General features: G+C 36.8%; 1 protein-coding gene across 1 annotated transcript in view; it reads left to right on the top strand.

The window, feature by feature from the left end:
* FANCI (Fanconi anemia complementation group I) overlaps positions 1–11,388 on the top strand; it is a 120,359-nt gene extending 108,971 nt beyond the window's left edge. The window contains exon 11 of the mRNA XM_068364545.1: positions 4,403–11,388. Within this exon, the coding sequence (XP_068220646.1) occupies positions 4,403–6,733 (2,331 nt within the window). The 3' untranslated portion in view covers positions 6,734–11,388. The remainder of the gene's footprint in view (positions 1–4,402) is intronic.
* The last annotated feature ends 2,853 nt before the right edge of the window (positions 11,389–14,241 follow it).

Raw genomic sequence — 14,241 nt, 5'->3', positions numbered from 1 at the left:
TACACCCTGGGACCATTCGTAGCAGCGAGTGCAGTAGTGGGTGAGGGCTCAACCACTACATTCCCCTAATTCCATAACCTTTTTTAATCTTTCTCTTGAAATGTTTTTTATTGTTGTTTTTTGGGTTGTCCGGAAGGCTAAGAAGCCTTTCACATCCTGGTTGATTTGGCTGGTGGTCAAAGTCATTTCTTGAGAAGCGCCTAGATTAGAGGTTTTGATGAGGTCCTGTTGTATGGGTTGCAACCCTTGATACTTCAGATCCTAGGGGTCGCTCAGCATCCTAAGAGGATCGCGAGGCTCAGTAAGGAAGACGTACTTAAAAAGGCAGAGTAATTGTTCAAGTCGACTTCCTTACCAGGTACTTATTTATTTTATGTTTGTTATTTTGAATAACTGCTAAAATGAAATACAAAATACTTAGCTCATAATAATGTAAACATGTATTGCTGGTCTCTACCCACCCCCCTGGGTGTGAATCAGCTGATATAATCACCGGTTAAGTTTAATATTGAAAAATGTTATTTTTATTAGTAAAATAAATTTTTGAATATACTTACCCGGTGATTATATATTAAAGGACCCTCCCTTCCTCCCCAATAGAGACCCAGTGGACCGAGGAGAAAATTGGTTCTTTGTTTACATGGAGTACTAAGTACCTGCTCGACAGATGGCGCTGTTGATGTACACCCCCTCCTGCATAGCGATCGCTGGCGTATTTTGACCGTAGAGTTTTTCTGTCGGGCAGCAGAGCTGCAGCTGATATAATCACCGGGTAAGTATATTCAAAAATTTATTTTACTAATAAAAATAACATTTTGTGTTGTCAATGTTACCAGTAGATTGGGTTTGTGCATGTATTGTACCACTATATAAGGGTAAGGGAGATGTGCATGAGTGTTGTAATTCAAGAGGTATTAGTTTGTTAAGCGTAGTTGGAAAAGTGTATGGTAGAGTATTGATTAATAGGATCAAGGATAAAACAGAGAATGCAATCTTAGAAATACAGGGTGGTTTTAGAAGAGGTAGGGGTTGTATGAATCAGATTTTTACAGTTAGGCAGATATGTGAGAAATATTTAGCCAAAGGTAAGGAGGTGTATGTTGCGTTTATGGATCTGGAGAAAGCGTATGATAGAATTGATAGGGAAGCAATGTGGAATGTGATGAGGTTATATGGAGTTGATGGAAGGTTGTTGCAAGCAGTGAAAAGTTTCTACAAAGATAGTAAAGCATGTGTTAGGATAGGAAATGAAGTGAGTGATTGGTTTCCGGTGAGAGTGGGGCTGAGACAGGGATGTGTGATGTCGCCGTGGTTGTTTAACTTGTATGTTGATGGAGTGGTGAGAGAGGTGAATGCTCGAGTGCTTGGACGAGGATTAAAACTGGTAGACGAGAATGACCATGAATGGGAGGTAAATCAGTTGTTGTTTGCGGATGATACTGTACTGGTTGCAGACACAGAAGAGAAGCTTGAACGATTAGTGACAGAATTTGGAAGAGTGTGTGAGAGAAGGAAGTTGAGAGTTAATGTGGGTAAGAGTAAGGTTATGAGATGTACGAGAAGGGAAGGTGGTGCAAGGTTGAATGTCATGTTGAATGGAGAGTTACTTTAGGAGGTGGATCAGTTTAAGTACTTGGGGTCTGTTGTTGCAGCAAATGTTGGAGTGGAAGCAGATGTACGTCAGAGAGTGAATGAAGGTTGCAAAGTGTTGGGGGCAGTTAAGGGAGTAGTAAAAAATAGAGGGTTGGGCATGAATGTAAAGAGAGTTCTATATAAGAAAGTGATTGTACCAACTGTGATGTATGGATCGGAGTTGTGGGGAATGAAAGTGATGGAGAGACAGAAATTGAATGTGTTTGAGATGAAGTGTCTAAGGAGTATGGCTGGTGTATCTCGAGTAGATAGGGTTAGGAACGAAGTGGTGAGAGTGAGAACGGGTGTAAGAAATGAGTTAGCAGCTAGAGTGGATATGAATGTGTTGAGGTGGTTTGGCCATGTTGAGAGAATGGAAAATGGCTGTCTGCTAAAGAAGGTGATGAATTCAAGAGTTGATGGGAGAAGTACTAGAGGAAGGCCAAGGTTTGGGTGGATGGATGGAGTGAAGGAAGCTCTGGGTGATAGGAGGATAGATGTGAGCGAGGCAAGAGAGCGTGCTAGAAATAGGAATGAATGGCGAGCGATTGTGACGCAGTTCCGGTAGGCCTTGCTGCTGCCTCCGGTGCCTTAGATGACCGCGGAGGTAGCAGCAGTAGGGGATTCAGCATTATGAAGCTTCATCTGTGGTGGATAATGTGGGAGGTTGGGCTGTGACACCCTAGCAGTACCAGCTGAACTCGGTTGAGTCCCTTGTTAGGCTGGGAGGAACGTAGAGAGTAGAGGTCCCCTTTTTGTTTTTGTTTCTTTGTTGATGTCGGCTACCCCCCAAAATTGGGGGAAGTGCCATGGTATATGTATGTATGTACCTAATGTTTACAGTAAATGTTATGTATGAGTACATTGTGTGTGTTTTGTGTGATGCAGGTGTACGGGTGAAAGAGAGAGAGAGAGAGAACTAATACTGCAATGAGAGATATAAATGTATTACAGTATATGAAAATTGTAATAGAGACGACACATAGTTGCGTCATGCTTCAAGAAAACCCATAGGCTACTCGAATCGTCTGAACGAAAACAATGAACAGTTAAGCTGTACTGTAGTGATATTACTGTACTTATATTACAGTAATATACACTACAGTATCAGTGAGCTTTAGATTACAGTATTACTAGATAGGAAAAATTTTTGTTATACAAAATAGTAAATGGATGATGACCTCTCGGTAAAAATTTACTATACTGTAGCTCAATACTGTACTGTAACCTTACTGTGTCCTGTACATAGTGTACATATGTGTAAATGTACTTTACACTGTACATAGAATTATAAACTATGCTAGAAATCAAATTAAAATGATATTAGGCAGTATTTACTGTGTTGATCACCAGCTTGGGCACCCACTTGTGGCAAGTGGCAGTGACTTTTTAGGTGAGTAGTTAGCCCACCCTAGTGGAACACTTATTCGCAAAAATTCCCCTATCGCGCCTGTGTCTGTAACCTAACTACCGCGATAAACTAGGGCCAACTTTAATGTAAAGTCCATTATTACTGATAAGTTTTATATCTTTCGACGGCTATGTATTTCATGTTGTGAGGCATTACTGTATAGCTGATCCGCTACCTCGTAGTTATCAGGTAAAACGAAATTGAGCGTAGGTCTGTGGTATTATGTCTTTTTTTTTTTTATCATAGTCTTATAAGAGGAGTGGATAGGCTTGAAGAGGTTAGATATTTCATAAAAGGGGAATGGTCAAAAGATTTTGAAGAAAGAAAATGCAAAATTACAGTGTGAGGGTAGAAAGATTTGAGATAAAAAAAGTTTAGAGTATTTTACTATGCTGGCATGTAGATGGAAGGCGCTGGTAAGATGTGCCACCAAAAACATTGGCAGCAACACTCAGCTCTATGGATATATAGGCTGCATTCACAATAATTGTTGAGAATGTCTGCTCTAGTTCACCAATGATCCATACCAGCTGGCAGTACATAGAGTACCAAGTCCAACCAGCCGTGCCTTACAACACCCTCAGACGCAACTACAGTACGTGGTGTGCCCTAGCCAAATACAGAATCAAGAGTTGGTGGAGAAGGATTGGACTAGATTGGTAGTGGGAAATCAGCAGACCTATCCCCTTTAGGGAAAACGATCCCTTCTTGTACATGCCAAGCCCTACCAGCCTATTCCTCCCAGTGATAGATAAAAGGTTGCTGGAGTCATCTTCACTTCCTAAAGGGGCCTGGTGGATTGACATTGCCAGGAAAGAAAAAGAATCTATTAGTTTGGCTCTAAGGTGACTTCCAACCCACCAATTAGTGGATCTCCCCACCTAAAGAACAATGGTTTGTATTTCATCTAGGAACAAATCACAGATTTTTAAAGTAATTTGTATTTTTCCTGGCTATACAAATGTGAGTCCTTTAGGTTAAACTTCCCTCCTCAACCACCCCTCTCAGTTTTAAGCAACTGAAGAGATTTTGACAAGTAAGGTGGCAGGGATCCTAATCATTTCTCCCCCGTCATTTAACTGCTTATTACTGTAAAACAATTCAACGGATGTTCAGCACACGGTGAAAACATATTCCTTATCTAAAAGACTTGGGTTTGTGTAGTTAGGAAAAATACAAATTAATTTTAAAATTTATATGATGGTTTGGATTTATGAGAACTTCCAATTCAAAAATAATTATATTATTCAGAGAATGTTGGGGTAGGTCAAACTGTTCTTGTCCCTTAGATTTTATAGATGATAGTATTTTGCTGTTTGGTAATCCAAACACTGTTGCATATTTTTTCTGTCTTTGCAGGTAAAATCCGTGTTGTACTCTGGAATGAATGATGTGTGTCGTTCTAATCCAAAATTGATTTTAAGTATTTTGGAGCTCTTACATCGCCATTGTAAGCAGTACTTAGATACACGTCAAGTGGTTTTCAATCCCATTGATTTAAGGAAAATTGTTGTTGTTCAAGGAGATTCTGTACAACTAGTTGAACCTATGGGAGACCTTTTATCAAGTATTGGTACATGTAAGTTGTGCCTTGAAAAAAAGAGAGCAGGAGGTGATTATGATGATGATGATGAGGATGAAGAAAGTGTTAGTGTTCTCAATGATATTTGTTCAATGTTTGATCAGGTGATTGAAAAACTAGCTGGATGTGGCTTAGATGACATTGGATTTGATACTAATGGAGAGTATGTGCTTTCAACAACTGTTGGAGAAAAGAACATTACCTGTGCCAGAGTTATGGTAAGTGTATTTGACAGTTTAATTGAGTATTCCTTCTGCCAAGGTGCAACAACTAACCAAGGTAAGATGGAGACAGTAATCTCTTTATTCAAATCCCAGAAGAAGATTATAGACTTAGTTAAAGATAGGAGCACCAAGCCTGTTAAGAAAGACGGGAACAAAAGTAGAGGTCGTAGTGCAACTAAATCAACAGTTACTTTCAAAGGAAATTTAAGATTATCTGTAACTGCAGATATGTTGAGAGCATCTCTTGGTAATGATGATGAAAATGATCTTGCATGTGTTGATATACTCAAAGGTTGTCACAATCTTCAAATGTATTTATTGCTTGTTATAGAGAACACACTTCCCTCTATCAAAGTTAAGACCCCGTCAGAGAGAGAGAAGGTATTACCTCATCTAAAAACAGTTGCCAAAGTTTTGCTTCATGAATGTACTGAAAACATTGTGCCAGATGATGTTACAGATGAGCGTCATGTGCAAAGATTACGTCAGTGTTTGCTTGTTCTGTCATCACTTATGAACATATTTTGTAAGTATTATGATGGCAAATTAGAATCTATTCTGAAAGAGGTCAATGACAGAACTGATAATGTAGAGGTCAACCGTCTCTTACACATGATCTATAAAAAGTGTCAGAAGATGTTGTTGAAAATTTTGCATCATGGAAATTCTCCTCTTTTGAAAGATGCTTGTACAGTACTCCAGATTATGTTGACTGTGAGTCATGCCATGGAACCTGATTGCGAGGAAATTATAGAAGCACAGGGTTGGATCCTACAGCTGTGTAAGGATCAGGAACTTGAGAATGGCTCAGTTGCAGAGCCAATGATTAATTTACTTTTATATCTCAGTGACCAACATAAAGCTAATCACACGCTTGCTCGGAGTATTAGTAGAGAGTTACATCATAAACTGGGTCATCTGGAGGAAGGTGTCAGTGTAGATGAAATTGGAAAATTCAAATTAGTTACAGAGGAGACATCATTATCTGTTTTATTGGTCATACTCAGTTATGTGGATGACTCGCTGAGTCTTGTAGAGCTGCTAATCAGTAAAATTAGAGCCTGTTTATTAGCAAATGAAGAATACAATGCAGAAGTGGTCGAAAAATATATATGTTCAAAATTCACTGTTTCCATCCAGGCAGTACATGAAATTATTGAGTCGGCCCTTCCCTTAGGGACAAGCACCGATAACACATTAAAACTCGTAACAAAACTTTACAATGGATTATCTCTCTATGTCAAGTACTATCTGGAATTATACAAATCAAAGAGTTATCCTCAGATTTCTGACAAGTTTGAAAGACTCGTTCATACATCTGGGGAGATGCTATCTACTCCTATATACTCAACAATTACGTACATTGAGGGAGCTCAGAAACAAGCTGGAAAGAAAAATGAAGGAACCCTAATGTCAAGGACAATAAAGGAGTCTAAGTTGATTCCTTCTCTGATTTTTGCAATTGAGCAATATGAAAAACACTTGATTACACTTTCACGTAAGTCAAAAGTCAATTTAATGGAAGGTATGAAGCTAAGTACTTCAAGGGACTTTAAGATTATGACATCAGCAATGGCAGAGGCTTTACAGAATACAAGTAAAAATGAAGATGAAGAGGAGGAGGAAGCAGCTGATGGGGAAGAAAGCGTTGATAAAGATAATGAGGACCAAGAGGCAGAAAAGGTCCTTGTCAGTTCAAATACGGTAAAGATTAAAGATGAGTCTTCACAGGGAGTTAAGAGGAAAGGTCGAGGATCTGCCAAAATGTCTTCCAAGCGGAAAGCAGTTGGAAATGAAAATGATGGTAATTCACAGAATAGATCAAGTCAACCACCTTCCAAGAAAACCAAATTAGTGAAGTCAAAACTTGGTAAGAAAAGGTAAAGAAACTGCTGTAGCATACTAATAAGCATTAAACAAAATTTGAAAAATTATTTTTCTTTTTGAACTCTCATTGTTTCTGTGAACATCGCCTAATGTTCATTTTGCTTAGTTCTCGAAGCTTGACTTGTAATAGTGTTAATGCTAAAAACTAAAAATTCCATGTTTTCTTTCTTTCAAGAGGCCACACCTTTTGCCCACCAAGGCCATATCTGGGGACTAATGGTAAACCACGGTGTGGCTAGCCTCACCTGGCATCTTCAGTCTTTCTTATCGCTTTGATGACTTATTGTTGATTTTTATGCCTGCTCTAGGAAGTTCTAGAGAATATTTGAACCCATAGACTTTCTGTGCTGCGAGTGTTTGAATTATCTTTCGCTATTCTCTGATTCAGGTTCGGAGCTTCGAACCACAGGTTTTGATGATAATAGCCAAGAACTGAAGTAAGCACTCATTGTAACTTGTTGTTAACTGAAGTATATACAGTATTGATGACATTTATCAAATAGTGGTAATTTAAAGCTGCAAGCAACATATCGAATGTTTTCTTTTGTTCTTTTAACTGTGAATTATGGTGTCTTCTTCTGAAATTTCTTTGTATGTTAATGAGTATAGTTCACTTTTCTTTGTGAAGGTTTTTTTTTTTTTTTTTACATTTAGTGTTAGGTGGTTTGCTTACAATTCCTATTTTTAAATTCTGTTCTGCTAATAGCTGATTGCTTTGAGTACTCATACAAAAAGTAAATTAACATTCAGTATACAGTACAGATTTGCTAATTTAACTTATTTACATTTAGTTTGGGAAATCCAGAGAAGAATGTACACCATAAGTTTTCTATTTATGTAGCTTTCGCTATTTTCTCATTCCGACTTGGATCTTCAAACCACGGGTGTTCAAGATATTAACCAGAGCTCAAGTAGGCATACTTGATCACTTGTTAATTACATGATGATGTGGATATTGTATTTTTTCGTTATAGTGATACCGTATAAAGATAATTCTTTAATATAATCTTTAAAATAAACTTCAGTAAGCTTTCAGTTGTATCATAGTTTTGAGTGACAGTGAACCCGATTCAGTGTAGGCTCAAGTCTTTTAATTCAACGAATTAATGTTGGTAAATATTGTCAATGAAGTCAGAATGTTCATTTTGAAAATTACTTGTAAGATTCACACTAAGAATAAGAGGTGGTGAATACAGGAAATGATGTACTTAATCTCTAGCAAATAAGTTACTAGAGGTAAGTTCTGATACTTCTTGGTCTATTAATATTATTATTATTACTTGCTAAGCTACAACCCTAGTTGGAAAAGCAGGGTTCTATAAGCCTAGGGGCTCCAACCGGGAAAATAGCCCAGTGAGGAAAGGAAATAATGAAATATTTTAGGAACAGTATCAACATTAAAATAAAGATTTCCTATATAAACTATAAAAACTTTAACAAAACAATAGGAAGAGAAATAAGATAGAATAGCATGCCCAAGTGTACCCTCAAGCAAGAGAACTCTAACCCAAGACAGTGGAAGACCATGGTACAGAGGTTATGGCACTACCCAAGACTAGAAAACAACGGTTTGATTTCGGAGTGTCCTTCTCCTAGAAGACCGGCTTACCATAGCTGTCGTGTCTAGATGTGTCCAAGACAACTGATCCTTAAAAGTTTTCATACACTACTATTATATATAATAATTGTTAAATTATTAGCTTCCTTTCAAGTAGAGGACATGTTTCTCATTTTGGTCTCCTTTAGTGTTGAAACCCTTCTCTCTTAAGGAGTGTGACTGAAGATGTCTGGCTTGAAATTTTGGAAATTCAGGTAATTGCATATTTGTTTAGTAGAATGTCTATATTTCATGTTTCAAATAGTTCAATTAATGAAAACAATTATGTTTTATTGCTATAAAAGTCCTATGAATATATTTACGCAAGAGTGATTGGTCCTGTAGGAACCTTTATTTGACCATGGTACAGTATTATGATTGATTAAATTCATTAGTGAACTACACACACAAGATCTTTCTTGCAAGGTAGGTTTTGGAGAACATGAAATGATTTCATCACTTTTGGCCCCTTTGACAGTAAGAAATGTTTGATGAAAGAATTACCATAATTTTTTTCAAAATCCCTCTGGAAAAGGAACTAACCCAATTGCATCAGAGAATAGATTTCTTTGTCTGGTTAGAGCTTTTAAGTATTATTTGGCCAAAACTGTAGACACTAGGGATAATGTTCCTAATTTGTTTTGCTAGAATAGGTTTTCAATTTGTCCTTTGTCCAAAATTGATATATCCTTTCTGGTTAGAATATTGGTCACAGAGGGAAGAAAACAAATGTTTAGTTTTTTTAGGGTAATATTGATATAAGTCAAGCTTTGAGAACAAAGCAATGTGAATATCAGGTGGATATAGAAATAACAAATTTTATTATAAGAATTCCATTTTCTATGCTGTTCATTAATGAGTTGACGCTCAATCCACTTTAAACTCCTACTCAGTGGAAGTTAAAATTATTTTAGGTATGTAGCTATTTCTTATTTTGTTAGCTGGTTTGTTATGTTGGGAAGAAATATGCTAAGGTTTAGAAATATTTGAAATTGCTAGAAGACCTTTGCTACACATGAAGTGAGGACATCTATAGATTTTCTTTTTTTAGTTTTTACTCATAATATTTTGAAGATCACTGTAAAATGAAGAATGACTAGATTCATAGATTATTTTTACACTTTTACTTCAAGTTGTTTGAAGTTTCAAATCATTTTGCATGGACTGGAATTATGGAAATTATTTTGAGTGATGCATGTTTGGTGTAAAATGTAATTTCATGGTTTGTAAAGTTGTACATTATCTGGTTAATTTCTCATATGTATAAGAGATATTTTAACTAGCATATAGTTTAGCGATTGAGTTTTGACCATTCATTGTTCAGTGTCTGGTGTTGAGTTCTGTATTGGAAACCTGCATGCTTATGATTTTACAGGTTTGATGACATTTATAAAATCCTTGTCTTTTACATTCTTCATTAGAGTTGAAATTATGTTAATGGTTATGATACTTGATTTATCATTTCTTTTCCTTTGTATATATTTTTTTGTCTTGTGAATACTTCTTTTACATTTCACAGACAACATTCATGATTTTGTGAGTAAAGAGTTGTGTTTTGTGTAGATGCTGTAAGTTTAGTAACAGGTCTTTATTAGATTTTATCTCTGTACAATTATGCATTACATTTACAACATCTAGGTAGCTTCTGTAGTGTCAATAGCTTTATTTTTATTTCCTAGTTTGGGTTTATAAGGTTAGCATGTTTGCTGAAGGTTACTATTTGTAGGGTGCCTCGTACAACTCCCGTCTTCTTTCCCACTGTTATCCCTTCATTAAGGGGTTGGTTGCCTGATGTGGCCTCTCCAATGCCTTCTAAGAATCAAAGGCATCCTCTTCCATCAGACCGCTTATCTCCCTATCATCCTTCACCTTGTCCTGCCATCTAATTCTCTTGATCTTCCTCTCCCCCTTAACAAGTTCCTCCCAAGCCCTCCTCACTTCCTTTCAGGATGCCAGAAAAACTTCAAATCAATCTGTCAGTCCTCACTCCCTTTCCACCATCCATCTTCAACACGTACCCACATTATCTCAAGCATGACACTCTTTTCACCTTTGTAATCTTTATTATGCCTGCTATTGTTATTTCCTCATTTTTCAATCTCAAGCAATGATAATACCATAAGCCCCCCCTCAGCATTCTCATTTCTGTACTTCTTAGACTTGTTTCCAATCTTTTTCTTAGAACCCACATTTCCTATCTATACATTAACATTGGTCTTATTACTGTACTGAAGATCAACTTTTACGTTGATTGGCATTTTCTTTTCACACTATTCCTGCCACCTCCCTCCACTTCCCTCAAGCTGCCTTTATCCTATTCTCAACCTCAGGCTCACATCCTCCCTCCTGACTTATAGTAAGTAGCTCCTAAGCACCTAAATTCTTCCACCTCTTTTAGAACCGAGCCTCTATTTTCATGTATGGGTATCCTGTCCCTACCTTTATTGCTCACCATAGCTTCAGTCTTATCCAATTTACCCTCAAGCCAACCCTATTCAAAGTCTCTTGCCACTCTACAACCCTTTTTCTGTAAATCTTCCTCATTTTTAGCAGTAATCACCAAATCATCTGCATATTGCAACTCCAACTCTTCATTTTTTATCTCTTCACTCAACACATCCAAGACCACCACTAATAAAAACGGGCTTTATGCTTCAATGATTTCTGTTTCTCCAACACTTGTTATTACATTTGTCCCTGTTCTTTTGTACATCATCTTTACCATTCTAACAAACTTATTTGGGACTTTCTTCTTCTTCAAATACCAAATCGTCACTTCATTTGGTATCCTATCATAAGCCTTGTTTATATCCACAAAAGAACAGAAGACCTTCCAGTTTCCCTTTAGCTTCATTGTATATAGTACTAAAGGTTGTCTACAGGGGCCCTTCAAATTAGGTAAACTACCTTGCATGCAATTCACCTTTTTTTCAGAATAGTCTGAATATATATGTTTGAATACTCTCCTAAATTTCCTATTTTGTAGGGGAATCCTTTGTACAAGCTCTTTTTTTATTGAATTGAATTTTTTTTTTAAGTGACCAGAAGTTTTACAGAATTGAAATATTTTTGTTTGTATATGTAAATATAAAAAAAAATCTATTTTTCTAATAAAGTTTCAGTTTATTTGTATTTTAACTCATCATTGATAGATAAAATGCATTAAAGCAGGATTACACCTGCATTGTATTTATCTTTTGGCTGGAAGGCCAACATAAACCTTAACTACAGATTACTCAGTAATGGAAGAATTTATTTCAATTGAGCCATTTGTTTCTATGTGTATACAAACATATCATCCTTTAAAAAACGGATTTTGAGCGAAGCAAAAAATCTATTTTTGAGTGAGATGGCCATGACGTCCTGATGGAAGGTTCCTTTAGTAGCTTTCCAAGGGTATATATGACTACAGTGATACTCCCAGAGAATCAAACCAAAGGTTTCACAGAATTCTAACTTCTGGCGCGAGTACCCTTGAAATTTACTCTCAAGGATTTCGTATATAATCAGGGGACGTATTCTTGACACGCCACATGGCAATCTGCACCCCGAATAGCCTTTACGCTTCGAGGGGGATACGTGGCAGAATTAGAAGGGTAGCCGCATTAGAGGTTACCCTGGTTCCCCTACTAGTATCGTATCACAACCGCGCCAATTCCCTCTGGCGGTCATAACTTAATTTGTAGCGCCTTGCTACGGTGGTGTTCCCTGCTGATCTGACATTTTCGATCAATTTCTAAGGATCTTTATGCTTTCTACAGCTTCTTTCATCCATCTAGAAAGTTGAGTGTTCATTCTTTACAATAAGTATTTTAGTTCCAGCCTCACAATGAATTTAGTGTAATTATTGTGTTTGGATCTACGCCGATTACCGGTGACACCATGGGAGCGGTCGTTCATTGGGCATGTGTTATTTAGTTAGTGAATGACAATCCTGGTTTAAATAGCATTAATTGTTATTATGGAAGCTATTTAGGCATTTTATATTGTAAAGATATTTATATGCATAATTCATTAACTATGTTGTTATGACAGGTAGTGAGTGTGAGTAAGGTAGCCCTGCTCACCCTCCTTTGAAAGACAATTCACTTTTGTCTTCAGCCACAAGGAGTAGTTGTGTTGCATCCTGCCCTAGGCTATTTAATGATTTTCTCATACTTTTTAGTTTGAATGGTTGATATTAGCTCTGTGTTAATAACGAAACAAATTAAAATGCACGTGTAGGTTGGACACTGCATCTGTTTATGGCTAAACCAACAATAGATTCACTTTTCTTCAGGGATAGAATTTTGAAGGAAAACGGAATTTGTTTCCGTGCCACTTTATTCATTTACTCAATTCTAGCCAATAGCTCTTCCAGCTAACTAATGATTTTTGTAAGGGCATATTGACATATAAATCAGTTAGGTGTATATGTATGTTGCATAAGATTTTTCACATTTCTAATAATTACCATCTCCCTCATAAGGATCAACAATGTACAGTATTCTAGGAGCTTTATTACACTTGCGACCAAATTGTGAAATGATCTCCCTGATCAGCCAGTTGATTCAGTGTAATTTCACAACATCAAACTTGCAGCAAATGTTTTTGGAACAGGCTGACATGAGTCTCTCTTCTTAGTTTATAGATGACAGATGTTTTAAAATTTTTACAGATCTCAAGATATTTTATATCCTTCATTCATTACTGATATTGTTTTGTGTGGTGTGGTTTCCAAGGACTTTCCTGTTTATAGCTAAAATAGTGAACAAAATTTCATAAATAACAAAGAAATATTGTCTCTCCTGCTCCAGGGTCAGTGTATCAACATGCTAGACACGGACTCTGTGTATAGGAGAGACTGCGCTAGTTCAGACTCATTATAACATACCAGAGCACTTCAGTAACTGAAAGTAGTCTGCTTTGAGTGACATCATGTCCATCGTCCCAGAGAGGAACCCACATTTGTCTTGCTAGCGTACCTATATCACAACAAACCCTTAGCAACTATTCACACTTCTGTCTTTGAAGTGTACACAATGTATCTTTGTATGAACAATCACTTCGAGACTATCATCATCATCGGCTGTTACCAGTCTGCTGCAGAACAGGCCTCAGACATGTCCTTCCACTTGCATCTTTCTATGCCAGTCTATACCCGCAAATTTTTCTAGTTCGACAATCCATCGTCTTCTCGTCCTTCCCCTGCTTCTGTAATTTTTAGGGATCCATTTTGTTATTTGTAATGTCCCTCTATTTTATGTCCTACCCACATCCATTTCTTTTTCTTCACATGTTAGAATATCCTCTACTTTGGGTTACTCTTTTTCTGTCTTATTGTTAATCACATATACAATTTCTTATGTTGTAACAAGCTTATGATGTAAGGCATTAGTAAGGCTCCAAGTTTCTGGTGGATAGGTCAATGCTGGTAGGACCATCTAATTGAATACTTTTCTTTTTAGAGAAAGTTGCATTTTACTTTTCATAATCCCATGCTTATCTTTCTTTTAGTTTTGGTCTCATGTTCTGGGGAAACACTGTCCTAAGTACTTACAGTATATTCATTAACAATGCCTAGAGGTTCATTGATAATCCTTATTGGTTACCTCTGCATTTTTATTGAACATTATCTTAGTTTTATTCATATTCATTTTCAGCCCTACATCTCTGCTTTCTCTATTCAAATTTTCTATCTTTTTCAATTCCTGCCATGATTCACTAAATAGAACTATATCATTAGCAAATCTTAAGTTTTAAGGTATTGCATATTAATTTTAATTCCTATATTTTCCCAATCTATTTTTCTTAAACTTCTGTTAGGCATGCGGTGAATTATTTAAGAGATGGAGTCTCTATCTCTATGTAGTTTTAGGATTGCTATCCATATACTGTCTAGCTGTCTTTCTATTTACCTTAATATGGT

This window comes from Palaemon carinicauda, chromosome 41 (assembly GCF_036898095.1).
Source record: "Palaemon carinicauda isolate YSFRI2023 chromosome 41, ASM3689809v2, whole genome shotgun sequence".
Taxonomy (NCBI): domain Eukaryota; kingdom Metazoa; phylum Arthropoda; class Malacostraca; order Decapoda; family Palaemonidae; genus Palaemon; species Palaemon carinicauda.
This window is presented reverse-complemented; position numbering and strand designations above follow the sequence as displayed.